The sequence below is a fragment of the Strix uralensis genome, chromosome 1 (assembly GCF_047716275.1).
Source record: "Strix uralensis isolate ZFMK-TIS-50842 chromosome 1, bStrUra1, whole genome shotgun sequence".
NCBI classification, from domain to species: Eukaryota; Metazoa; Chordata; class Aves; order Strigiformes; family Strigidae; genus Strix; species Strix uralensis.
In genome coordinates this window covers 79,675,918-79,703,357 of record NC_133972.1, presented here as the reverse complement: position 1 = coordinate 79,703,357, position 27,440 = coordinate 79,675,918, and the positions used below count along the sequence as shown (strand labels likewise).

Below are 27,440 nucleotides of genomic sequence, written 5' to 3'. Positions count from 1 at the left end.
AAAACAAAACCCCAACCCATGAGAAGACCCAGCAGTGGCATGTTTGTTCATTTAAAGAAATACCTGGTTGAAACGTAAAGGAAATTCGAGCATTTCTTTTGGTCTTATGTTTTATAAAGACTTATTTCTCAAAGACCCCGGGGCTGTATTCTCTGATCCCCTAAGCAGGCTTTTCCCTGTGTTAGTATGTCAGCTGAGTTCTGCCTCTTGGCACGAGTGAGGACATCAGTAAAAGGAAGGCAGTGAGAGGACTCCGGCTGCTGTGCAAGCATAAGACCACGCAGGGGATGGGGCCTCCAGTGCCCCCAACATGCTCTGTGGCTGGACAGCCACACACTGGGACGAGGGAGCCGGCTCCTGGCAGCTGCCCTCACCCAGCAGTCATGAGGTGTTAGAAAGTCAGGGCCCAACTGCCTCTTACAGTGTGTACAGTACTCCTGCTTAGTAAGAGAACTGCCTACTTCATACTGTTTTGGCTGAAAGGGATGTGTAAGCATTGCAGGAAATTAAAGTAACTTCTAAATACCATGATGTAAAACAGAGAACATTGATAACGTCCAACAAGATGGGAGGCAAGGAGGGAAAGATTTTCTAGCTGACCTCTACCTCCTCTTTTAATGCCACTGTTAGCTTTAGTCTCGGCGCTTTAAGACATCATTGCATCCTCAGAGTTGCGGCCTTCACATAAGCTACACATCCTGTTTTTCTTCTCTCCTTGAATGCCTTTAATCAGCATCTCTGATATTTGAATTGTGGGTGAGGGCAGAGTTGTCCTTTTCTTGGGACCGCAGCCAGTGGCTTTTATGTCACCAACATGGCTATGTCACCCAGTGGTTTTAATGAAATTGATAATACACAAAATACCTTCACAGAACTATTGTTTTTATTTGTACTATTGTTCATTGCATTTAACACCACTGTGTAGAATCAGAGAGTTATGTGAGGGCTATACAGAAGTAAGAGAAAGTCTTCTTGCCCCTTAGCATGTTTACCATCATGGTTGAGTATTGATGTCACAATATCCAGAAAGTATACAAACCATGTGCAGTCTTAGGTAAAGAAGACTTAATACTTCAGCTGTCACAAATAGTGATCAGAGGACATGTGATAAAACATAGCAATGCAGATGGTAGAAAATGCAGGATGAAAAGGATAGCTGTATCATGTAAGCAATGTAGTAACATTACAGGAGAGTCATTTTATTCATAAAAGTGGTTTTTATTAGACAAAAATTACCTCTACTTTCTCTTTCACTGGAATAAAAAAAAAAAAAAAAAAAAAAAGAAACCATTTGCTCAAATTTCACATTCAGTCTTAGACCACAGTGGGTTTTGACCTCTCTGATGCGTTACAAAAGTTGGAATGATGGCAAGTTTGAAAATGGAGTTATTTTAATTTCTCTTGCCTTGTGACAGCCCAGAATTAGAATTCATTCCTAAACTGTTAAAGACACATCACTTTTTACTATTTCATAAACCCTGGTAGTTAATTTTTTATTAGTTATTATATAACTTTTTTTGCCTCTTCATTTTTTTAAATTTACAGCATTAACATAGTGTGTGCTGGTTCAGCCTTCTTTACAACTTTCTGAAAGAATCAGGGTGTTTAAAACATAAAAACATAGAAACATATTTTATCCAAGCACTAAAATCCTGATTTTTTTCCGTATGAGCTTTACAACACCAACATTATTTGCATTTCCACCTTTCCAGAGCAGATTTCAGATGCTGAACTGAATGGCGCTTGTTTTCCTATTCTGTCTATCCGCTTGCTAAACTTCCCTCGTGGAAGGCTGCTTAAGCACCTCTGAAGTTAGAAAATACAGCTGGGGCGGATGGGAATCTTCATGCAGAGGTGGGCCAAAATGCCTCCAAGACTGTTCTACAGGTATTAGCCACAGGTCAATGAGACACGCGTTGCCAGCCTCCCAAGATGATTATCCATACAGGAATTTGCACCAGTTTCAATTACAGCAATTTATGTAAATGTCTGTGCAAACAAGGCCTTAGGTTGTAAACTCGTAGGCCTAATCTCCACACAGTTTATATGTATGTGCCATGCAGGCTTAAACCACGGCAGCCTTCCAATGTGAGTAACATGTTTTAAGGGCTGAGTTTGAGATGGACAACTGTTCAGTTTTTTGTTTAATCGAATGCCTGACCGCAAGAGATACTGAAGTAAAGACGTAAGCTGGCTATAAAGCTATTGAATTTACCAGCAGTTCTGCCGCTGTGGGTTGGCAGGTATAATGGGGACGGAGATGATAAGGTTAAAGACCCTTTACAATGAATTTTTTTTCAATTACTTCCCTTGATTGTTTTTTGGTAAAATAAGAACCTTGTAACAGAACAATCAGAATGCACTTTCTAATGTTTGCTGCTAATATTGTGGGGTAAACTATTAGGTAGCCGTTCTGTCAGTCAGCAGCTCCGCTTTAACAGAGCTTAATGGTATTGAAATTTATACACCAAGCTCACATGCAATACTGCACAAAATTTGGCTGACATAAATTCAGCCTGCAGAAACCACCACAACAAACCCACGTTAAGTTAAAGCTGCAGTTTCGTGTTCTGAATACACGTGTGTGCCTTTCGGTTTTGCAATTTTGGCATTTCCAAGTTCCAGGTCACCAAACCTGCAGGTGTTTTACTTGGAGTCCAGAAGGGAAGAGGTTTATTCCTGACATGAAGCACAGCTCATGTCTTTGAGACAGCTCCCGTGTATTCCTGACTTGTATGTCTTTATCCAGTATTTGAAAAGAACTGTGCAAAGGAAGTTAGTGGTGACACCTTACAGGCAAAAGACTGCATGTGAAAAGAGTTAGTCAGGGAATTTAGCCTTCCTTTCCATGTGAATCCCTTTCAATCAGGAGATAGGATACCAGGTAGGCTGGTACAAGCCTTTTGCCTACAGGCCAGGACTTGATTTCTTTAAAAGACAGCCTTCGACTTCAGGTTGCATCTCACCAATAACAGCTTTAAAAGGCCTAGTTTTAGTAGCTTTAGAAAGAGTGTAAATAACCATTTCCTTAAAGTGTAAACTGGTTCCTCCTATTCTCATTATGGCACTCCTCGCAAGCAGTTTTGCCTTTTTTTTTTTTTTTTTTCTTCCCCATTGAGCTTTCAGGATGGAGTGTTTCCAGAGGTTTTACATACTATTATTATTTGTCACGCAACTTTAAGCCGGTCCTGGCTTTAAAGTGAAATCCCCACGACTCCGAACACCTCTCTGTCACTTGTTGAGTCTTCTACATCTTTGAACTGCCCCTGCAGTGAGAATGACAGGACCGTACGTGCAGTGGCTGGGCACTTGGTAACTACCTCTATTTGCCAACGTCTGAATCTCGCCTTCGATAAGATGCAGTGTTCGGACCTCCTGTACCTATGCTGATGTCTTGTTAAATTTCACGTCCCCTAGGTTTCGCCAGCCGGACGGATGACTGACCCCCAGCAGGGACCCAAAAACGCGCACGGACCGAAGTTTTCCGAGGGAACAACCAACCACCACCAGAAGCCGACTTGTGCACACGGAGCAGCGGATTCCTGCCGGCAGCCGCTGTACCTGGTGAGGCGCCGGGCAGGAGGGAGGAGGAGGAGGATGCACAGACATTTCCACGGCCAGCGGAGAGCCCCGATGACTTCCTAAAGCCGGGCAGCGCGGCACCGCCACCGGCCGCTCCAGATGCGCCTTCAGCCCTGAGCGCACGCCGCGGCCGGGGGGAGCCGCCGGCTGCCGGGGCACCCCCACACCCCCCCCATCCCCCCCCGGCGGGGAGCGCGGCCGCCGCCGGCCAGGCCGGCCCGGGAGCGCCCCGGGCGCCGCGTGGCACCTGGCCCCCCCTTCTTCTCCCGGTTCGGGGCATCCCGGCGCTGCGCTGCCGGCGGCGGGGCCGGTGCGCGGCGGGGCGGGCGGGGGAGGGAGGGAGGGAGGGAGACGGAGAGGGGGCGGGGGGGGGCAAGTTGTGCTGGCTCCTCTCCTTGGAGGCGCCCCTCCCCGCGACGAGGGAGAGCTAGAGATGCTATTTGCAACAGGCTGCCGCCGCGGTAGCGCGTCCCCGGGAGAGGAGCCGGAGCGACACGTGATGTGTCTCCTTATCAGGGTGCGCGGGGGGGCAGCGCGGGGGCGGGCAGGGGGCGGGGGCGCCCGCGGAGCGCGGCGCGGCGCGGCGGGGTCCCTAACCGTGCCCATCTCTCCCCTCCAGGGAGGCGCGGAGGACGGGAAGTTAGCGCGGAGTTGATGAACTTTGCACATCCACAGAAACGCCATTTTGATTCCTTTTTCCGGAACAAGTTTGCGGCTCCCTCCCGGGCGCGCTCCCCCCCCCGGCGCGCCCCCGCGCCCCCCCGGCGGCCCATCCTCCCGGCATGTCGCGGCGCAAGCAGCCCAGCCCCAGCAAAGTCCGGCGTAAGTACCGCGGGGCTGCCCGGCCGCCGCGCTCCCTCACAAAGGGCAGGAGCGTGCCTTAACTCCGGAGGGATCTCTTTTTTTTTTTTTTTTTTTCCCTTCTTTTCTTTTTCTTAAGGGGGGGAGAAAGAAAGAGGAGGAAAAATAAACTTCTGGGAGGGGGCAGCGCGGGGGTGAGGACGTTGCAGCGTGTCGGCTGGTCGTGCGACTTGTTTAAAAAATGAAATGCTTGTTAGGGGGGGAAAAAGTTTCCTTTAAAAAAAAAAAGAGGAGGAAAAAAAGTTTGGCTGGCAGCGGTGGAGATGATGATGAGTTCGTGCAGCCTCCCTCTTCCCTTCCCCCGCTCCTCCCTCTCCTCTCCTCCCTCCGCGGCTCCTGTTTTTTTTTTTTTTTTTTTTTTTTTTTTTCCCCTTCCCTGTTGCAGACTTTCTACCAACCAGCGGCACCAGCCGCGGCGTTTTGCCTTCAGGACCTGATGCTCATCCATATTAAACCGTCTGAGCTCAGGAATCCGGCCAGATCATCCCCCCCCTCCTGCTGCAAAGTTTATTTTTAACCAGCCACCGCCACAATTTGGATGGGGCTGCGAGGAAGCAACATCTTCTAGCCCGGCTCGCCCCCGTCTCCCCAGTCCGCAGCCTCTTGCCTTTTAACTTTTCCTTCGGGCTCATTTTGCTGCCGGCGGTGGCGGTGGGTCCCGCGGCGGCCCCTGCCCGCTTTTCCCGGCCGGGGGGGCCGCGCTGGAGCTGGGAAGTTGGGATGAAGGCGCCCCTTCTTCGCAGGTAGAGCCGGCTTGCGCCGCGCATCTCTCCGCTGACTTTCCGCCCCCCCCGGCGGGGCCGTGCCTGCTCTTCCTCGGCACCCCGGTACCTCTCCCCTCTTCTCCTTCTCCCTCTTCTTTATTTTATTTTATTTTTTCCCCCCTTTCCTCCTCTTTCTACCACCCCCCCCCCCCCCCCCCCCCGCCTCTTCGCCGGTAGGGACGTGCGTGTCCTTTCCCCACCCGGCCTGCGCGGCGGCGGGGGTGAACCAGGCCCGAAGGGGGGGGTTGGGGAGAGGGGCTCTGCCCCCCGCGGGTCCCCCCCGTCCCGCTGTCTTTGTGCGGTGCCGGGACACATCCCAGCGCGGCGGGGCTAGCGGCGGGCAGGGACGCCCGGGCGGCGTCACCACTACAGGAAGGAGCCGGGCAGCATCCGAGGCGGGGGGGTGGGGTTGGGGGTGTCCAGGCTGGGGCAGCCCTCGCCCCCTTCACCCTCCGTCCTGACGGCGGGGGGGGGGGGCGACGGTGAAGACCTTCACCCTCCCTCCGCAGCGGCGGTGTTTCGGGTGAAAACAAAGTTTGGGGCCGCGGGGCTGCCGCCCCCCCGCCGCGGTGCCCGGTGCGGACGGGAGCCGGCCGCGACCCGTCGCTCAGGCGACCGCGCTCCCCATCGCCCGTTGCTACGGGCCGGGACCCCCCCGCCGCCTTCCCCCGGCGGCTCCTCCGCGGGGGCCGCGGTGAGGATGCGAGGCAGATCCCCCCGCCCAGTTAACAGTGCACGGGGCTGGGTGGGGGTGTCTTCTCCCCCCCCTCCCGCCCCCCCCATCCGCGGGGGGCTCGGGCAGGGCCGGGCGCGGCTGTTGTTGGGCAGAGCCGGGCCGGGCCGCGGGCAGCGCGGCGCGCCGAGATGCTGCAACTTTTTTTTTCAGCAGAGGAGGGAGGGCGGTGGATTGAACTTTGTCATGTCGCAGATAAGTTTCCTCTGGCTTCTTCTCCCTGCACTTCTCCCCCGCCTCCCCTCCGCACGCACGCTTGCTTTTTTTTTTTCCCCCTGCTTCTTTTTTTTTTTTTTTTTTTCTTAATTCTTTTCCCCGTTTCACCTCTCGGCTGCAATATCTTCGCCTGCTCGGCATCCTCGTCGGGTTACGCAGGAGGAGGAGAGCGCTTCTTCCTGGCTCAGCACATTTCCCTGCCCGGCCCGCTCCGCTCCGCTGCGCACCCCGCGGGGGCCCGGGCGCCTCCGTGCTCGCCGCCCTCCCACGGCCGCGCAGGGGTGCCCGGCCCGGAGCTGATGCTCTGGTCCTGCCCGCCGAGGAACCAGCATCCTGCCCGGGAGCCGCTGAACTGATTTCTGGAGGGAAGGCGGCGGGGGGGGGGAACCAACCATCCAGTTTTAATCCTGACTCCCTCTTTCCCCTGTTTTCTGTTGTAGATAAGATCAAGTGTGGTTACGTATTTGAGAAAGTAGTTAAACGTCTAGTTCAGTGTGATTTGGGGGCACTGGTCTAGGACAGTCAGCAAATGCAGCTGATGTTTCTTACCATTCCAACATCCAGCCCTGTGCCTTGGAAAAAAAAATTTGCTTACTAACAACAGGAGCAGTTGCTAAATAATTCCCATCTTGTCACCCCTGCAGTGCACAGCGGACAGCTGTTATGATGGCTGAAGTTTTTTGTTGAAGTCTGTCGTTTTGACACAAGCACCGAGTTTTGTTACCGCAGTTCCTGTTTTCCACAGGGTCAGCGTGCGTGAAAGGGATGCAGTGACTCAGGGTCAGGCCAGCCATATTTGTTTTAGGTTTTAATTTTCTCTTTGAAGACTTAAGGGTATATAGCCTTTTCTTGGTGTGCCTGCATAATGCCGATTAGCCTTAACGGGAGTTGGGTACATCCAGGGAAGAATAGGCCCTTTTGTTTGTTAGAAACCCAGAAACAGCATGAATCCATCATCCAATCAATCAGAGTACCAGGGCTCTCCCTCACCTGCCGGCAGGGACACATCCAGCCGCCTCTCTTGCTGCCGGGCAGCTGTGCTCGGCCCAGTGCGGCCTCTTTTGCTCCCTCACCTTTCTCCTCCCAGCAGCTGTATTTGGAACTGAATTTGTATCGTGTAGTTGGAAAAACACAGTCCTTGTAGTACAATTGAGTAAACTTTTCTTCTGCTCTAATATCATTGTCAGCTTCTAGTTGTCAAACTGTTGTTTGTCGATCTGTAGAGACTATTTATGTAGCCACTCTTACACATTTCTTTTAATAACTAATGACCCTAAAGAATATATTTTTTTTTTGGCTTGCTTTTAAGACAGTGTAACAGGGTGTATGCTGACTTTTTCCGGGTTTTTTGTTTGGTTGGATTTTTTTCAGTCGGACCTGGGTGTTCGAAGTTCTGTTTGCTTGCAGATTTCAGCGTAGTGAAACATCTTATTCAGACTCAGCTCACCCAGGTTGTGTGCACATTCTTAACAGTATTCAGTGACCCTCTGACCAAATGGCTTTTCTTTTTGATTCTGAGGGTCAGGAGATTCTTGAAGTTTCAAAATTGGGAAAGCTGAATGTCTTCATTATCTGTTAGTAATATCTATAATCTCCGTTTGTACCAAAGGCAAGTGCAGTGTTTCCCAAGGCATACAAACATTGACTTCTGCAGTGCTTTTCTCAGTCCTTAAGGATTTTATCACTTTGCCTACATTGGAGTCATACTGCAGTCATAACAGTAACTTGACTTTAGCCTGTGAAAGTTTCTTCTTAAGCAGAAATAGTTTGGATTGCTCTCAGCTGGATTTCTTATTTAAAAAAAAACCCGTGCATGTACTTACATTGTGTAGATTAAAAACATATAGATAAATCCCTTTGGTTATATTCATTATCCCTTGTAAAAGTAGGTGGTGCTTAGAAGGTCATAGGATAAGTGTTGCTAAGCAGCTAAACAGAAGGATGCTAAAATTAACCTGAGTGTTTTTGTAAGGGATTCACTTTTTAAGTTGCAATAATTTTTCTAATTGATTTAAAATACATTTTTTGATAGTAAAACATCTGAAAAAAATACTTAGATGCATGAATAAAGCTTTCCAGGAAACTGTCAAGTGTTCAAATTACCTACATACAAGAGTAATTCAGCCTTCCCCCAGTATGCCTAGATTTTACTAGCACTGGGCCCTTGATTTGTGCCCTTTGCAAATGTCCTTCCAGAGTTATCTATTGCTCCAAGAGCATCTGATGTATGTTGGATAGCAGCCTGTAGGAACAGTCTTGGGAAAAAAGAAACTGCAAAAGTTCCCCAGGAACAGGCAGAAAACAAGTAAATCCTGTTAGTCTGAAATCTATGCGTGTGCAGAAAAACCCCCTTTTAACTTTTTGATGAATGATGCCTAAGTTTGGAAATCTGTGTTTTAGGTGTACACTCTTAAAACATGTGAAATCATGTTTTCTTCTTTTAGCACAGTAAAGGTTGTTTTAAAATGAGTGTATTATTGGACCATGTTACTGGACCAGTTTGAGAGGGCTACCTTGATGATGTGGTAGCTTCTTCCTTTCATGGGAGGTCATTGTAGAAGAGGATGGTCGTGCAGCTTTCGGTTCTTCTGAAGGTAGTGAGAATGCCTGTTGCTCCGTGGCTTTTACCTCCTTTCTGAATTCAAGCAAGACGGTCAGTCATGGGATTACAGCTTTAAAATACGCTTTTCCAAGAGTATTCTGCAGCTTGGAAAGGGTCCAGGAACTTCTTCGTGTTCTTTGGAGTACAGCTTCATCGTGGATGGAGTGCTCAGGTACCCTGCAGCTTTGCTGGGAAGCATCTTGAGGAACAGATGTGAACTTTGGGGTTGAGAAGGAATTACTCTCTGAGACCATGAAACAGCTTGTTTCTTATTTTTGGGTGGGAAATCTGACTGGTCAATTTGCTGTTCATCAGTTAAAGCAGATTTTCTTTGGGGAGCTGTTTGAGGAATCCTTCCTCCGTGTGTTTTGTTTGGGTTTTTTTTTTTTAATATCCTACATAAACCAGCAACTATGGGACCTGTGTGCTCACCTCTGCCCCCCCCCCCCCCATTTAAAAGCATCTTTATAGGCAGTGATTTCAAAGGTAGGACTTGGGTGTCTTTGGAAATGCCACTCTCTGGTCATACGCTGAAAAGTTAGCTATTTGTGTGGAGCCAGGAAGGGCTTGAAATTTGCAGAGCTTTGCCAGGCTAGGTTTGGTTATCAGCGTTTGATTACAAATGAAAATAGGTGAGGTTGGCTGAGGTGGGAAGTCCTGGCTCTGTTCTGGGGTACTTCTGAACAGGAATTTCAAGAGCACTGACTCTTTGTTCTTCTTCGGTGCAAGAAATCTGATGATGGCTTATCTTTGATGTCTGCCAGTCATGATGTTTTTCCCACCTGAAGGTGTTTCCTCCACCCCACCTACTGCTCTGTTTTGAATAGCAACATTTGAGTGCCAGTGACTAGAAGAGTGCAGGCTTCTGAGGCAGGAGTACCAGAGCATCTCACTCCCCTTCCCTCAGCATTTTACTCGGAGCAGGGTGACAAAACTTATTTAGAGCTCGGGCTAATGTTTTATTATGAAATGCTAAAGTACAAAGAATTGCCAGCTGGGGCATATGCTGTGGACTCCCGTTGGATAGCTTGTTCCTGTTGTGCTGGAAGAGGGTCAGAACAAGGAAAAGAGCCTGGACAAAAGGGAGAAGAGTCAGTGGGATACTTGGCTCGTGGCAGTGCCGGTGTTAAACCTGTTAGAGCAGCCTCCTGCAGTCAGAAAGGAATTGTCCTGATGTAACTGAGCAGCGCCTTGGACCTGTGCTTCCTTTAGAAACAACACAGGTCTTCTGGTGTATCCTGCTTTTTTTTTTATAGTGACATTTCAGCTTTCAGGTTGGCCAGCCTAGCAATCAATAAAGGTGGTTGCCTTTGAATAGGTGCTTTACACAAAAGAAGTAGTTGATGGGTGGAGACTGTTTATTCAGAGTGATTCAACTAAGTAACGCTAAGAGAATCTGAATACCTCTTTAAAGACATAGAGAAAAGCAGCTGTTTTAACAACAGGATTCACCTGCAGAGTCCCAGCCATCCAGAGATGCTACAGCAAGGGAAAAGCTGTCAAAATCCCTCATGGGCATTGTTAGGCTCCTGAATGAAGACAGGTATTCCAAGGACCATTAGAGAGGGAGGTCTTTCAGGCCTTGGTTACCTCCCCTGTCTCCTTTACTGATCCATGCCATAGCCATGCCATAGAAGCATGTGGAAGCAGCTCAAATTCCACTCTTTTCCTGCACCTAACCTTCCTGAGCAAAGATGTTTTGTGTTTAATCTTATTTAGTTATTTACTTATTTAATCTCAGGATTTTGAGAGATCCTTTTCCTTTTGAAGGAGACATCCCCTCATCCCAGTGTCTGAAGTTTCTTTGAAGATCCATTTGCACAAGGGACATATTTGTGTAGAGGTCTCAAAAAGTGTGGGAGAACTGCATGCACACAATGGCCAAGTGACTTTCCAGTGTATCTCTGTCAGCTTTGAAAAACTGAATTTTGACTTGTAAGTCACTCTGGGTAAAAAATATCTATGCTGCTGTGTCTGAATGACTTGCTAATTTGGTTCTAAAAGGGAAGTGTATTTTGTGGTTAATAGAATTTGCCAGTCTCTGATACATGATAGACTTCTCCACATATCCTGGTGGATATTTTAACAGGTGTAGCATGTGCTTGCTTGAAACGGCACAAACATACTTGTAGGTGTTTTAGGAACGGGTTGCCTGCGTCATCTGTCCTTTGAAAGCGGAGGATGATCAGCCGTTGACAAACCTTATTTTAGTTAGTTTAAGTATGTGCTTCCTCTGTGAGGATGAGAGAAGCAAAAACTTCGCGTTGAAGTGTAGCTGGCTTTTGCTTTTATTGTGTGTGATTAGCTGGCTTTAAGTCGAGCCCTTGTTAGTCCCGTTTTGTACGGCAGGTGATGTCAGTGTTCAGGTGTATCGGTACCTGGGAGTGCTTTGCTCAGAGCTCTTGCATCACAACAGTAAATTCCCGTGTTCAGGCCGAACTCCTTCACACTGCTAACGTTATGGCTTGGACAAGGGAGAACTGCTTTGGATTTTGCAGTACTTCCTTGTATTTCCTTTAGGGAGCAACATCACTTTTAAATTGGACTGCTCACAGCTTTGGGTAGGGGAGAGAGCCTAGTTTAAGTTCCTCTTTTTGTTACACAAAATGCATTTGTGTCGTTAAGTTCATTATGTCTCATTGCTCTTAGTGTTTTGAGAACATGAGAAGCAGCCAGTACATGAATACCTGTGCACTGTTTTTCATTCATGTGTGCATTTTTTTTCTGATGTTGATGCAGTTGCCTCTGTATCAAGGACAACAGGTGGCTGTGGCGTGTTGTGCATGTGCTTGCCTGCTTTGTCCCCTCCTTTTCCCCAAAAGCATTAAGGTATCCTGAATTGGTGATAACTTGCAGCACAACTCACATATTTTGCTGTTTATACATTCTGATGCTTTTGGATGGAAGAAAGGAGGGCTGCAGGAGGAGGCTTGCTTTTTAAGTGAGACACTGGAGGTCCAGGAAGTGGAAGCATGTGCCAGTTGTGGAAGAGATGTAGCTGGGTTACTAAGGACTTCCATTTGTGAAGTTTGACAGTATTTTCCAGGGGAAGAAGTATGAGTGCAATGACAAATGCTGCTCTACAGAGATGTAACTTATGCCTTGTATTTAGTTGATTTGGAGGGTATATTCCTTTTAGTCTGTTTTTCTAACAGCTGCAGGTATTATTTGTTCTTCCTCCTTATCAGATGGCCCAGCCAGGTGTTGCTTAGTACATCTTACTACATTTCCAAGTAAGGTTCAAAACTGGTCCTTGACAGCTTCTGGAACAAGTCTTGGAGTAACTTCCAGCCTTTACAGCAGATAGGTGGCTCTTTTGCATGGTAAGATCTCCTGGCAGTCTTTGAACTGTCAGGAGCCTGACTGTCCATGCTGCAAAAAGGTCTAAGAGGGCTGTATCATAGTGTCCCTATTTCCTCACTGTGGACTCAGTTTATTGTTGGAAACTGATTTTCTTTAAATAGAGAAGAATTTATTTTCATATCAGTGCTACCTGCACTTTGTGGAAGAAATCTTCTCCATCCTCTGCCTGCATTCCTCCTTTTTGGGAAATGGCAGTGTCTTTTTGCTGAGTGTGAAGTGGCTACCATGTTCAACTTAACCAGAGGGTGAATTTCTAGGGGTGAAGTGAAATGATCCGTACCTCAGAGTGGGATGCTGGTTACGTTGGGAGGAAGCCATGCAGATTATAAACTCTGCAGGAAGGAACTGGTGGATTTTGTAAACTCTGCAGCCCCACTAACTGCAGTTCAAGCAGTTCTCAATCTCTACTTGCAAAGCTTTTGGAACTTGTAAGCTCTTTAAATCTAGTGACTGAGAATTTTCCATGGTTCCCTTTTCCCTTGAGAAAGAAAAAAGATAGAAATAAATGGTAAGGTTATTCATTTTAAATGCTCAAAAGTCAGCAAATGAAAAGTTAAGGTGTTCACAGAACAGTTAAGTGGGCCAAGCTGAATACAGATCATGCCCCGTTATGGTTGCTGTTATGTGTTTAATAAATCAATAGGTGTGTAAATAGTATGTAGAAGTGGAGAACGTGGCTTCATTTGAATCAACAGCAAAATTCTTTCAGGCTTCACTGGACTAAGATTTTATGTGGGGTATATACAGCTGAAAGCTCTTGAGCATTCATAGCATGAAAGATGCCAGGAAACTTTAAAAAACTGAAACACTAATAGTGTCTTTGTATTTTTGTGGTGCTTGAAATTCCTACAGGTGTAGTTACAAAGTCAGTGCATCTGTTTTAGGAGCTTGATTGATAAACAGCAAACTGAATTTGTGATAAAATAGCCTATTCTGACTAAATTCTCTTCTATCCTAGTTATGAGCATTGCTGAAACAGTGTGGCCATTGCTGCATCCCTTTTCTAAATCCTAGAGGCTGTGCTTTAACTTTCTTGAGTATATTCGCTCTGGGGAGTGGGAGGAAGATTTGTCCTTCCCAGGCCTGTCCTTCCCTGCAGGAAAAGGGGAATGTAGAGAATTCTCCCCGAGGATGGATCTGGGACAGAGATGGCCCCGGCATGTTTGGGGCCAGAGTTTTTATTTACACCATTGCGTAACGCTTAATCTCCATAGAAAAAGATGTGGGTTAGTAGATTTGCAGCTCCACAGTCTTGCATGTAGCTGTGGTCTGCCTGATAGCCGATGATAGCATGCTGGTATTGCATAGTAATGTACTGATGCCTGCCTGGGGTCGTCCTGGAGTATTGGGTGACCCTGTGCAGAAGGATCTGCTGTTGCCTGACTTTCAACCTCGTGCATTGGCAGCCTTTCTCGTGCCTGCACTGCTTGAATCGTCCAACTTGCAGTAAATGTTTCCGTTTGTGTGCTCACTGTCTGTTCAGAATGATTGCTAAAAAGTATTTGGGCCAAAAATAATTTACACTGGACAAGAAGATGCCAGCAGCATGTGCAGATTGCATGCAGTAGTTACTGTCCCAGCTAGTGACTCAAACAGAGCTGCACAACCCAGTAGCACAGATGTGGATTAGGAAAGTCCAGACTGCTGATTAAAAAATTTCCACTATTTCTGGTAATGGATGTTTATAAGGGCTGCCTAGTCCAAAGACCCAAGAAATGAGCAGGTGGTGGTCTTTGTTTAATTCCCAGTATACAGATGCCAAGTGTTATGCTTTGATTTCCTACACTGTAAACTCTTCGGGGCAGGGATCAGCATTCAATTACCGAGTTTTGAAAAGCCACCTAACACATTGTGGAACTGACCTGCTCGGTACTACCTCAGTATAAATGTTTAATTATAACTATCTTCTTACCCCATAGTGGACCCTTTCCAGATATCAAGGTTGAGGCATGCTGGGAACCTGCACTGCTGCTGCTGAGGTGTCTGTGTGTAAGCAGAGAGCTTTGGTTGCAAGGCAGAATTTGGGCAGCTCTCATAAATGCCTAGTTTGCACCCAAGGGTCAAAGATTCCTTTTTTTTTTTTTCCTAGGCAGTATGGGTGCAAGTATATACACGTGTTCAGGGGTCTGTTTCTGGTTGGTTTAGAAGCAAACACACTCCTAGATTTAGTACACGTTTTAAAGCATCAGAGTCAGACCATGTCCTTCTCTCTCCCTTTTGCTTTAGGTCTGGATGTAAAAATTACAAATGTCAGGGTTCTGAAATTGAGAAATTAGAAGAAGAAACTGGAAATAGAAGGATGCCACCCCCTAAAAACATCACCTTCCCAAGACTGAAATGAAGTGCAATTGCTGTCTTGCCGTTCACAAAGTAGTCTAATTCTCTTGCCTTGAGTGATTTGCATTGTAGCTTTAAACCGAATTCTTAAATCATCCCAACAGTGATGTATGTATCATTTGTTATGTTTATACAACATGAAAGCATATGGAGTAATGGAAACATCTAGAAATTAGACCTCCAGAGAAGACTCCCATTTTAATCAGGTTACTTACTTGGATTAAACCAACCCAAATTTAAAACATGTGGGCTCATGTACTAAACTAGTTGCATTTTCAGCACTTCAGGGGTCTGTCTTGGAGTTTGTCGGTGCGTTGTTGTAGTCTGTTCTAGCCAGCTTTGTAGGAGCAGTTTGGTGTTACTAAGGTTGGAATAAGCTGATGTCAGATTTTTGTCCACAGTGCATAGCAAGTAGAGGTCAAACACTTGTACAGCCGGTGATACTATGACTTGTTAAGAATGTACGCAGCAGGTCGCTTTTCAAAACATCTTTTGAAAAGCAGCCTGTGAGAGCAGTGCCATGTAGAAGAGGCATGCATCTTCCTCTGGCATCAGCAAATGGATGCATCCTATCACATTGGACTGCTGAGCATGTTTAGTCATGTTACTGTAATAAGCTCTGGGAACAGGAATGGGTTCTGCCCTGTTGCGCTTCGGGAAGATTTGAATGAATTTGACTGGTTTGTTCCAGGGAAGTTCATGTTTGTATCTGCTGCTTTTGTGCTCAGTACAGAGAAAGAAGGAGTCAAGTTTGTTTCTTGGCTCAAGGAGGGTTTCTTTGCAATTTAGGATTGCTAACATTACTGTACTTAAATTCTTATTCCTTAGAAGAGGTAAAATTAAAAAAATTGTAAGTGATTCCTAGAATAATCAGTGTTTCCGGTGCTGATAAGTGTACAGATCTGCTTGCTTTTGAGACTCCACTTTGCCCAGATAAACCAAGTATTAGGGACCCTTCTCTTGCTTCCAGCTGTAGCCTTCAGGCATCCCTATTTCTCCTGTCCGGCTGAATCATCTTACAACATATGCAGATGTAAATTTTAAATGTGCTGGGGTGGGGGTTACTGTCTTTATCCTTTTCTTTTTTGTCTTAACACAGCTTAGCCTGATGGCTCTCAAGATACTTTTTAAATTTGCTGGGGGGTGTGTGTGTATGTCGGAGGCAAGTCTAGATCACGCCAAGCACTGATCCTGCAGACAATTTAAACACAGATATAATTCTACTTAAGTAGGTTGTTCCATTTAAGTCAAAATACTGGCATGGGCGAAGTTAGGGGAAGTGTTTCAGGACTGGGGCCTGCGTTTAACTTTCAGAAAAAGTATTCCTGACACAAGCCAGAATCTTTAACCCGTGTGAGCTGCAGCTCGAAACTCGTCTCACTGACTTCAGTTTCTGACCTGCTTGAGAAGGTATTGCTCAGCCCGAGGAAGTGTTGCAGGTCTTGTGGCCTGAGAAGAGTTGGCTTTGAAGAGAGATGGCAAGAAACGTGGCCATGAACCAAACTCCTTCAATATATGGTGTCTGCAAGAGTTAAACAAAAGCACTCCAGCAGCTCATGTGCTCTCTGTGTGTGCATACTTTCCTAATCTTGACATGGGGTCTGAGCTGCAGGCTCTGAGGGCGTACGTGAAGTTGGCTTGGCTGTCACCTTTTCACTCCCCGGATCTGGCTGCGGCTCAGCATGGGGACGCTCCCCGCTGCTGGGAGTACTGGCTGCAGATAGCCAGATGCCTAAAACCTGCCCCTGTGGGGCTGGCTGGGCTGAAAGGTGCCCTGGCACGCCTCTCCTGCCCTCACACTGCTTCCTGCCCTTGCGGGGAGCAGTAGAGGGAAGAAAAAGTGCTGCGGTGGCCCCCTTCCTGCGCCTGGAAGATGTCATGCACCCGCCTTGTGCTCTCGGGTTGGTCTGGGTGAGCTTTCTGCTGCTCTGCTATCATCATTTGGCTGGAGAACAACTGCCTCTGAGGATGGGTCTGCTTTAAAACAGGGGAACAGCTGTATGGAGCAGGGCCCATAGGCCCATCTCTCATGCTGGCGGGCTGTCTCTGCACGTGGGGAGAGGGAGTACAGAGCACACGTTTTTCTCCTCTAGGTGACAAAGTCCTAAGGGCAACTTGGGCCTTGGCTGTCCAGGAAGAAAAACTACAGTTCCTTCAACCCACAGCACCCTGTCAAAATTTGCTGAGCATTTCTGACCAGAGGCTGGAAATGAAAGCTGTCTTTTTTTTTTTTTTTTTTTTTTTGCTTAGGTTTCCTTGGAAAGGCTGCCAGTGGCCACCTCGCCCCACCCTGCAGACATGTGGGCGGGAGTGGGGGTAGCCGGCAGGAGGGAACATCACCAAAAAGGCAGAGGGACTTGGCTCTTGGCCACGCACAGGAGCAGGAACAGCTGCCTGGATGGCCCCCGGAGCCTCACTCATGTCAGCATAACCAGCGCTCCTTAAAACGCGGCACTGTGTGTGGGGTGCGAGGGGGAGCAGGGCTGGGAGCAGGTTTAGGGGGGTGAGCAGTACACAGAACAACCCCCATGATTATTCCCCCCCTCCCCTTCAAAACAGACTTCTGCTTCCTGTAGGAATGGGAAGGCTTTGGAAATTCGTAAAAGTAGAACAAGTTACTGAAAGCAAGGAGCAGAAAGAATACACGTTGTAAAATTTGTGTGTGTCTGCTTGGTTTTTTTCCTTTTAAGAGAAGTGTGGCTAGGAACAGTTCGGCACTGTTGGATAAATCTGTCAGTGCTGTTCCCTTCTCTCTCCCCTATGTTGTCTCTGAGAACCTGTCACACTGTGACAGATCATACTGTCAAACATCATACTGTCTTTGAAAAGTATCTGGCTTGCCTTGGGATGCCGTATGAAATACGGCAGGATGTGGCATCCTGCAGGGAGCGGGTCATGTGTGCTCGCTTGGCCTCCTGCGCTTGCTTGAGCAGAGGAAGGGAATGCACATCAGAGGAACGCAGTTGTTCGCGGCTCCCTTCCACTACCCTATGTTGTTTCAGAGAGATAGCGCTTTGCGTTACCCAAGAGGTTTGCTGAAGCTGTCTTTCCTTATATATTGATACTAAGGGTCCTTGATGGTGAGAGCCTCTGCTTGGTTAAGGGCAGTGGGGCTATCTCTCTGACCTCCGTGACATGGGATGCTCAGTGCAAAATTACCCATGTGATAGGTACTGAACTGAATGAATGTGAGCTCTTCTTGGGCCCGAGATGACTTCTTCCAATTTAATAGCTAATACAGTAGTTTTTGAAAGTTGCAAGAGAATCTGACGTGTAGCTGGAAGCGCTGAGGGAAGAGGATACCAGCTTTTCCAGAACTGTGCAGCTCAATCACAGAACGAGGTTGGACTGGACATGAAACTGGATTCCAGGGTGACGTGGTGATTGCAGCCTCCGCCGGCTTTGCTTCTTCCCACAGCTGGGGAGTTGATTTTCCCAGTAGGCCTGTGCCAGCATAGTCCTGCTGCTAGTTTTGTGGTGTTACCCCAACACAGAAGTTGTGCTTGAATTGCTTGCAAGTGGTATGCAGTGCACAAATCTAGGCGACAGGGGTAAGCCAGCCTATCAGGGCTTGTTGCAGAGCTGAATTTGCAAAATGCTGTCTCCATCAAGGCCAGCGTAATAATAAGTTGCAGAGATTCCGTCTTGAAAAACAAACAGCGTAACACAGGCGTTTGGGAAGGAGGGTGTTGTGCTCTTTTATAAGGCTCTTGCTTTTTGTTAACTCAAGTTAACTTTGCGAGTTAGAGTAACATTTTCTGTATAATTCCAGAATTCTTGTAGTAATTAGCAAAAATGACACAGGGTCACAGCAGTTGTATGGGACCGAGTAAGCATCTATTCATGTTCTTTTCAACTGGGACAGTGGCATGAAGAATTTATTTACTGAAGGTCACAGAGAGAGACAGTACCAGAGGCAGAAAAAGAACCCGAATGCTCTAAATCCAGTCCTGTGTCTTCACCATTAGATCATGCTTCCTGTCTAGGCAGATGAACCCACATAAAAACCTTGGTTCACAAACAGATGACAATCAAGTACTACCAGCATTGTAAAATACAGCTAGGGCTAATATATTTGCTCTGACTTTCATCTTGAGTGCCTGGTGGAACACCTGTAAGTATTTACATTTTAACATGAGCTTTTGTGCTTGTGAAAGCAGACAGTTTGACAGCAATGACCTCTCACACAAAAGCCTGAATAAGTGATGAACTTCCAACAAATCCATGACCTGAACTCTGCTGGATGCATATTGAAGGCGACAAGTTAATATGGCCTGTGGCAGTACCAGCAAGAGGCCGGGCTCTGTGCTGGACTCTTCTGCTGGAGGTGGTCCACAAACGAGCCTCTAACCACTGTCCCTGCCCAAAGGCCTGGAAGTAAGGGTGCCGGGTGCCTGTACTCACTGCCTAGGTGAGGGTCTCAGGCAGATGGTTGCTGCAGAAAGGACTTCAGTTTTTCCGGAGGTTTCTCATCCTGCTGCTCTGCTCTGACCCTGGGTGAAGGGCTTGGTTTGTGTTACAGAGGAGGCAGAAGGGTGGATGTGTCTCTTCACTCCCAAGCTGTGCACTTCAGAGTTTGCTGTGCTTGAATTGAATTGAGTGGTAGTTAAAACTTCAATTATGGGCAGCTCTGGAGTTGGACGTGTCTCGGCTGCAAGCATGGTAACTACTGGCCGTCAGACAGGGAAGACAGCTGTGGTTCGGTAACCTCTGAAATCACCCTGACCTGAATCACGCTGAACCTGTGGCTCTGGCAATGTTTCCTCAGGACTGCCCTGTCCTGGAATGAGAAGTTCCTGGTACCTGCTTCTCCAGTGAAGCGTGAGTTCAGAGTGGGTAATGCCTCTTCAAGCTGACAGAAATGCCTCTGGATCTACAGTGGAAGGATTTTTAGTTCTGTGGAGTAAGTCATGCTGCATTTTTTGCCTACAAAAGTGAAAACTAGAGGGAGTCCTGCTTGTGTCTAATACCAAGTCAAGCCAAAAGCCCATGTAGCCCAGGATGCTCATTGATGTGGATTTATCAAAACAGAGTATGGCAAAAGGACAACTATTAATGATGCTTTCCTACTATAGTCTACCAGCAATGTGCAGCTTCTGAATTCTCTTGAGCCACGGGGGTTTTATATAGGTTCAATACTTAAGTTCAAGAAACCTTTTTTCTGAGCTTGTCCATCAGCTTTTTGAACCCATACTGACACTTGGCATGTTGTGGTGGTGAGTTTTGCAGCTTAACTACATGTTCTGTTGGAGGGGAGGTGAAAAAGCAACTTTCTAAACCTGCCATTTGATGTTTCACTTGATGACATTTAGGACTTGTACTATGGGAAATAGTGAGTAATCATTACCAACCTCCTCCCTGCCTTTCAGGATTGTGTGGACCTCTGCTGTATCACCTCTGTGGCCTTCCTCCCAGGTTGGAGTCCCGATCTGAGTATCGGTTATTATGCAGAAGTTGTTCCATGCTTTTGATTACGTTGTTCACTGACACTTGTTAAAGCTTCAGTTTGCCTTGTTAACATCTATCACGGGCACATGCCAAAAGTACTTTATTTGCCTGCATATTTATTGCTGTAAGGCATATACTTGGACAGACTTAAAGATTTCCAGGTGCTGCCAGTATTCTCCTCTTCAGCAGCTTTTTTGGGAAACTTTCTCAACATTGGCAGGTTACAGGCAGAAGATGCTGATTGGTAAGGATGTTTGCAGGTCTGCCTCATGATTGCTTGAGAACTGCTTGTTTAAATGGTGCTTTGCTCTCAGCCTTCCTTCCCAAATATACTACTAGTTTCTAAGAGCAGTGTCTCTGTATCCCTCCACTTAGTATTTTTTTTCCCCCCTACAGATGGCAGCCTGAAGCATGCCCTCCATATCTAAAACCTTAGTGATGCAACTTATTCAGAGACAGGGGGCATTTGTGCTTGTCAGCTCTGGGGGTATTTCTTTGAGATCCACTCAGACCAAGTGATACTACCCACAAAAAAGTTTGCCCGCTTTCCAGTGCTAGTCTGCTTATTTAGGATGATGACTACGTTTCACCCATCTGTTTGGTCTCAACAGGTACCAGAGGAATTGTTTTGAGCGCTCCGAAGTAAAATGTTTATTGATGTAACTCTGCTATGTTCCCATCCCTTTTTTTGGTAGTCTGCCAACTCACTTGTCCACCTGTAGGACTCCTCCATGTTGGTGGACTTGGAGATTTTAATTTTTGCAACCAGAAGTATTTTGCTTCAGTACTAACCATACCGCTACTATTTACTTACGTTAGGTTGCTCCCAGGGTCCTTTACAAATGGGTGCCTACAATGCTACTGAAATGCAGCCATTTCTGAAGTGGAGAGTGGGAAAGGAGAGGTTTAGATCAGGTCATGCTAACCCTTTTCTTTCTGTGTGTAAAGTGCTGTGCATTCTTCAGTACTGACATAGCCTAAAAAGGAACCTTGGTTTTTAAAGCCCTACCTTAACCTGCCTACCAAATGATGCATGCTGCTTGCTTTGTGTTTAGCTGGTGAAAAACTTTATTCCAGCTTGCCAGAACTGGAAACTTAGTTGCAAGGGTAACACTAGCTATTTCAAACCTTTTGGTAAGGAAAGCCTTTCACAATGAGAACTCAGCTCTATGTTACTTAGTCCCTTTCTCAGCTCTATGTTACTTAGTCCCTTTATTAAGCCTCTCAGGATTGATGAAATATAGTAAGTGGTCTTAGGAGAAACAAGCCGTGTTCATCGTATAGTACTGATTTATAATGATAATCTTCCAATGTCGCTGTGTATAAAACCATTCTAATAAACTGTTCAGCACTTAGTGTTGGTCTCTGTAAATTATATCATGTTTGGAAGTAGCAAGCGTATCTGTTTGGAGAAAGGAGGCAGGGGCTGTCCTTTTAAACTATCAAGTTGTGGTTGTAGTTCTGATTGTTGAATTCAGAGCTCGTCTTGTATTGCTCTGCTGCTGCCCTATGCATTTAGTATCCTGTATTTAAATTTAGTATCCTAAAGGCTGTGTGAGGACCAAGGAATGGAGCTTTAGCATGGCATATGCTTTGCAGGTGTCTCTGCTCTTCGGTGTTAGATGAGGAAAACCTAAAAGCTAAAATAAAGTTATTGTATATGTGTAAGCAGGAGGGCATGTTTATGTTGCTTTAATTAGAAATATTTTCTTAACTGCCATTTTTCTTAAGGTATATATACTAAATATTAAAGGTATGCCCTAAAGTGCTAGGCCAAGAAGCTGATAAGGACTTTTTGTGTTTGACCCTCTGTCTTCTGAAAGTTCAGTTTCGGCTGGCTCAGTTCTCTAATCTGACTTGCTATGCAGCTGATTTAGTTGTGCTGGCACAAGGAGGCAGTGGAGAAGACATAGCAGAGGAGGACAGGACTTCTGATTGCAATGCAGATAGAACAGATTTCAAAAGCCCATCCAACCATCATTAAAAAGACTGGTTCTCAAACCATCAAAAGCATCATGTCTCTAGTGAAGCAGGGGCCAGGAGGAAAAGTGGAAGCAGGGGCCAGGAGGAAAAGTGGAAGAACCAAGCAGAATGTTTTTGTGCCAGTTTATCTTTGTAGGGACCTTGAATCAACCTTGGATGAAACAGGAGGCATTGCTTGCTAGGATGGATCCTTGAATCCATGCAGCAGTGTTGCTGGGTTGATGAATTCCTGCACATAGAGCCTAAGCCAAGCCCTTCTTCATGGGTGGGGGGTCATTAGCAATGTCTGTTTTATCTGTCCTTGTATATAGGAACTGCATCTGCTGTGTTGTGGGGCTTAGGATCTTTGCTGGCTTGGAGTTGTGATGTTGAAAAACCAGCACAACCGTTTGGGTTTTTTTGAAGATGCTTCATTTTTGTGTATTCTTATCTGTGCTCTGGCTTCCACCTTCATTGAAGGTAAGCGTGAGCATCCACTCCATGGCTACTGTCAGTTCATGGGTATCTCTGTACTGTGATGCCAGTAACTGTAAAAGTGGCAGGCTTATGTTAATAGAGTCACTTTCCCCTGCCCCCCACCCCTTTTGCTTTTCCCACTTGCCCCTGTCTTTCAGGTACATTGTGGTGTTTGCCTTCAAAGGTTGTATTTAACACCACTTGTATTTAAGGCTTTTTCCCCACACCACTTCAAGGCAAGTATTCTTCCAGGTGTGACTACAAACAATGCAAAGGGAAAAATCTCAATGGAGATCTGTTTGTTATCTCTTTGAAGCTGCCTTTTTTTTAAGAGTCTTTTGATATTTAGCTATTTCCTCCCAGCTTTCCCCTTTCTGGTGTGTCTTTGCCTGGATAACTAAAAAAATTCATAATGATCTTGAATTAGTGACTTCAGAATGGTTTCCTTGGCAACCTAAATGTGCGTTTGACATCATAGAATGAAGAAGCAGCAAAACCAGCTTAAGAAGGGGAGTTTGTTTTTGTTTTTCCTAATTTGTTTACCCCCTTACCTCTAGCAGTTCATTCCTGTTGTTGTACTGTAACTCACCTCCTCTTCAGAGATGCTGATACAAAGGTATGTGGGGTTTCTCTGTAAGCCTTATCTCTAAAATGATCTGGGTAGCCAGTCCTCTCTCATTTTTTCTGTCTTTCGGCAGTCATACCTCACCAACTTTTGTTTTGGTCAGTGAAGGGGAGGTAAACTGTAGGCTTTCCCTGACTTGGGAATGAACAGCTGAAGGAAGGGGAAGAGCTTCTGGAGAGGTGTTGACCCTCAGTGCAAGTGGCACAAAACTAGACGCTGTTTGCGTCAAGAGGCTTCGGAATTTCAGCTGTGAAGATAGTCTCGTCTTCCCGCCTTACCACACGTGCTCTGTTTGCTCTCTTGATGCAAATCTCTTTATTGCATTAGCTGTGCAAAGATTCTGTTGCTTCTGTGAATAGGGTCTCCTTTAGCTGTTCTTTCTGCTTCCAAATTAATTTCCATTTTAAGAGAGTATCTTTCTTAATTACACTTGATATTGGGTAGGAAGATCATGTTTCATCATGTAAGATTGTGGTCCAGGTTTTGTTTTGGCTGAACTGGTACCAATCTGGTGCAACTTTGCCAGTGTCAGTGCAGCGTCTTTTGTGGCAGAAGTCGGTTTGTGTAGCCAGGAGCAGAGTATCAATCACTTGTGTAGAGATAACAACTTGAAGAAAATAATGGTGAAGACTGATGTATGTTTTATTGGAATCACAGACTTCTGTTAGAAGAAACGGAACTAAACATGTGCTAAAGGCCGAGTACGTACAATAACTGCAACAGTACATTTCCAAGAAAATTGTCTTGTTGCAAAGGAACGTGGACTGTGAAAGGGCTTTATGGCATCTGCACACTTAATACAGGCTCTATCAGTAGTTATCATCAGTTACAATAGTCCATTTGTTTTTAGATTTCTGAAGTTATTTTTTATAACTGTTTGGGGGAGTAGCATGTAAAACAGGGCAGCATGTAGAAATCTAAAACTCCAGCCAAAAGACACCTCCTTTTTGTGTCTATGTGTTGCAGCTGTCTATCTCTTGGCAGCAGGCAGCCTGTGCAGAATGTGAGGTTTTAGCACTGAAGCATGGAAGAGTGAATTAAGGAGTTCTGAACTTAAAACATTCTTCTTTTCTAGGGAATTTCAGTCCTTGCCATTCCTTAGTTATTTGAAGACTATTTGTAGGGTTGTTTTTTTTTCTTTCAGTAACTCCTTATATCCACAATATGATAAACTGAGACAGGTCGCTAACTCTTCCATTTTCTCAGTTATTCTACAGTTTAGTAATCAAATGAATTGGAGTCAGCTGCATGGATACCCAGCTGGGAGGAAATACAAAAAAGAGCATGTGTGTATTTTTTTAATGGGGAGGAGAGGAGGAAAGGGGAGATTTCAGTTTTTCAATGTGAAATAGACTTTTGTATAAGCCAGATAAATGTTTTGTTTTAGAGATGTCAGCACAGGACATGTTGTTTCTCTGTAAACTATGGATAACATCATAACACCTAGGGCATAGTTACACTTTTTAATCACCCCTTGTTACACCTTGAGAGGGAGAGGATTTTGTGAAATGAGCTAGTGTAGCAGCTACCCTCCAACAACTCAACACTATGAGTATTTGCATTTTGGAGTTAAGTAGATGCACGCTTTTATACCGTGCAAGAAAACTGACAGGGGAAATGTGTAATTACACATTGTAAGGCTTTCCATTAAAACCTATTTTTTTAAAAATATGTTGTGTGTTGAGTTACGCAGGTGTTGTCAGAATAGAGGGTAGAAACTGTGTCCTCAGTGCTCCGAGAAACAGGATTTGTGTGATGATCTCCATCTCCCTTGCAGACTAAATCCTTGTCTTTTGCCCAGGCTTTCCATTATTCCAGCCTGGTCTGGGATACAGTTTTCCTTTCAGCTGAGACATTTGTACCGCTGTAGTCACTGCATCCGCACTAGGCAGTGTGGCAGTTTTGTATGCGGGTAGTACCGCTGCCTTGCTGGCCAGGGCTGGGCTTCTCTGACTGAAAAAGGTATGGTTAAAGTTGTTCAGCTTCTGAGTTCGTGGATGAAGCCTGAATTTTGCTCCCTAAAAAAGGCTAAACCTTTCTGAAACACACATTTTAGTGTGCAAGGGCTGTGTGGTTGCTTCAGCAGGTTTTGGTTTTTCGATTTTGGGGTTTGGTGTTTTTTTTGGTTCATAACTTTTGCACGGCTTTTAAACCCTTGCTCTTCGGGAGGCTGGTATAAAAAGGAGTGGAAATCATCCCGGGGAGAGGAAAAGGACAGGCTAACCTTGGCACCTGGGGCCTGGCTATTATGTTGCACTTCCTCTGCGGGGCGGTGGGGCGCGGGGCCGGCCGGAGTGATGTTCTCACAGCAAATGGAGGAAGTTGCTCTAGCAGAAGCAGGGCTGCTGGATCTCCTCTCGCCTGGGGGATGGGGCAGGGTGGTGAAAGAGGGTTACACAAAGCACCGGCGCGGGGGGGGGGGGGGGGGGGGAAGGAAAAAAAAAAACCCAAACCACCCTGATCCCTCAGCTACGTGCAAAGCTCGACAAACTTTTCGGAAAACGGAATGCCTCGGGGAGGCCAGGAGGGGTTGGGGAGCAGAGATTGTTTCCCTGGCGGCTGCTGGCGGCGGGGAAGGTACCACGGGAAGGAGCTGGGGAAGGATGGAGGGGGGCGGCGGCTCCTCTCCCTGGTTGCTGACTAAACAGTTATGTCAGCTGGCAGTCGGCGCGGCCTGGGGATTTGCGATATAGCTCCTGGAGGGTGGGGGTGGCTGCGCGGGGGGAAGGGGGGGAGGGTTTCTGGCCCTGCCACAGCAACTGCTGCTCCTGCCTCTCCGTCGCGCTCGGGGCAGGGAGGCCTGGCCACGGGCGTGCTGGGCTGTGGCGTGACCCGGGAAGTTTTTGTGGTGATGCCCAAGCGAAGGGAACGCGCGTGCATCCACCGTCCTTGTTTGTTTAAACATCGTCACGGTGCCTCGAATAACAACCCCAGCCCTGAAAGGCTGTCCCATGCGGGAGAGCGTTCCCGTCTGACTGGTACCCATGCCTTCCTCATCCGCTGAGTCAGGGCCCTCCAGAGCATGCGCCTCTGCCAAAATAGTTGGAGCCTGTTGCTGGGGTGTGAGGAGCTCCCATCTGAACTTGGTGCTGCTTGCAGATGCTCGGGGAGAGGGCAGCCCTACAGGGCAGAGCTGCATATTTGTCCCTCTGCTGGGCTCTGGCTGGAGCTCGCGGTGACGGTGCGAAGTGCAGAGGTGGCAGCAGCAGCAAGGCTTGGCTGACGTGCTGCCTGCTGGTCTGCCACAGGTAGAGACTTCCCTGTCTAAGCACGGCCCAGTGCTGTTAGAAAGTAGACAGTGAATTCTGGCAGCTGTTCAAGTTTAATGTTTCCTTTCTTGGCCTTGAAGGCAGATGGAGCCCAGGGTAGCCCTTATACAGAGCAGGAGGTATTTATAATGATTCTTTTAGGTCGGTAACATTCAAATTCTATTTTTCTGTTCTTCTTGTTTTGTTTTCCATAAATCATGTGCCGTAAAGTTGAAACAGCCTTGGAACAGCTGCGGCTTTTCACCCGTGTGCTTCCCTCCCCTCCACCCCCCATTAGGAGTATGTGAAGGATGGGTTGCATGTGAATCACCTCTGTACCTATTTTGCTTCTCCTGTCCCAGCAGTGAAAGACAGAGAAGGACCCTGTCCTGACAGGCAAAAAGGGTGTGTGTCTCAATTGTTTGAGGTCAACTGAGTTAGCTGAACACAATTAAAAAAAAAAACTCTCTTGATTCTCCTTGAGGTACAGCCTGCTATGTCCGAAGCCATGTTTGTGGCTATGCGAGACCAGTTAATGTGTTAACCTGCATCTTAATGAACATTAAGATAGATTTTTAGTAGTGAGCTGCCGTGGTTGTAGTCATGAGTGAACTTGTCTGGTCCACATGGACAAGCTTGCTGGAGGCTTTAGCAGGAGAGCACCAGTCAGTGTTTCTAATGGTCTAATTAAGATGATTTGCTTTTTTGGGTGTTGTGTTGTTTTTTTTTTTTTTTTTTTTTCCAATGCTGAGTGTACTATGAAAGGTGAGTGAAGGCTGTAGAAAAATGTTTATATTGTGATGTGGAAATCTACAGGTCTTGCCCAGGAGTTGCTTTGTTGTACCTCTGTGCAGCTCTCATCACCTCAGTCCAGTTCTCATCTGGGTGTGTTGTGCCTGGCACTCTTTCACAGCACACCTGGATGCTCTTTCATGCACGAGTCAAAAGGTAGCGTGATTTCATAGGGCCTTGCAATCCTTTACCAAGCGGCCTTACAGATGAGCTGGGCAGCTGGACTTCTGTCATTGTGTTCTCAGCAATGTATATGTCTGCTAGCTGGTGTGGAAAGGTTATAAAGTGCTAAAGTATCCAAGTGATGCCTCAGTCTCCATTCTGCTTTAAACACTCCACTTGCGACCGGCCACAAGAGTGAGCACCTCGTGAGAGGGTGTTAAAATTGATAAAACCTGAATCCTTAAAGATCTAGCTTTTGTTGCTGCTT

General features: G+C 46.6%; 1 protein-coding gene across 6 annotated transcripts in view; it reads left to right on the top strand.

The window, feature by feature from the left end:
- The first annotated feature begins 4,111 nt into the window (after nucleotides 1-4,111).
- RREB1 (ras responsive element binding protein 1) overlaps nucleotides 4,112-27,440 on the top strand; it is a 127,393-nt gene continuing 104,064 nt past the window's right edge. For 2 of the 6 annotated variants that reach the window (XM_074872359.1, XM_074872408.1), the window contains exon 1: nucleotides 4,112-4,404. In XM_074872359.1, coding sequence (XP_074728460.1) covers nucleotides 4,365-4,404 — 40 coding nt within the window. In that variant the 5' untranslated portion in view covers nucleotides 4,112-4,364. Of the gene's footprint in view, nucleotides 5,187-5,233; nucleotides 5,271-27,440 lie in introns of those variants that run through there. The other 4 variants (XM_074872391.1, XM_074872362.1, XM_074872381.1 and 1 more) reach the window with 3 other exon arrangements.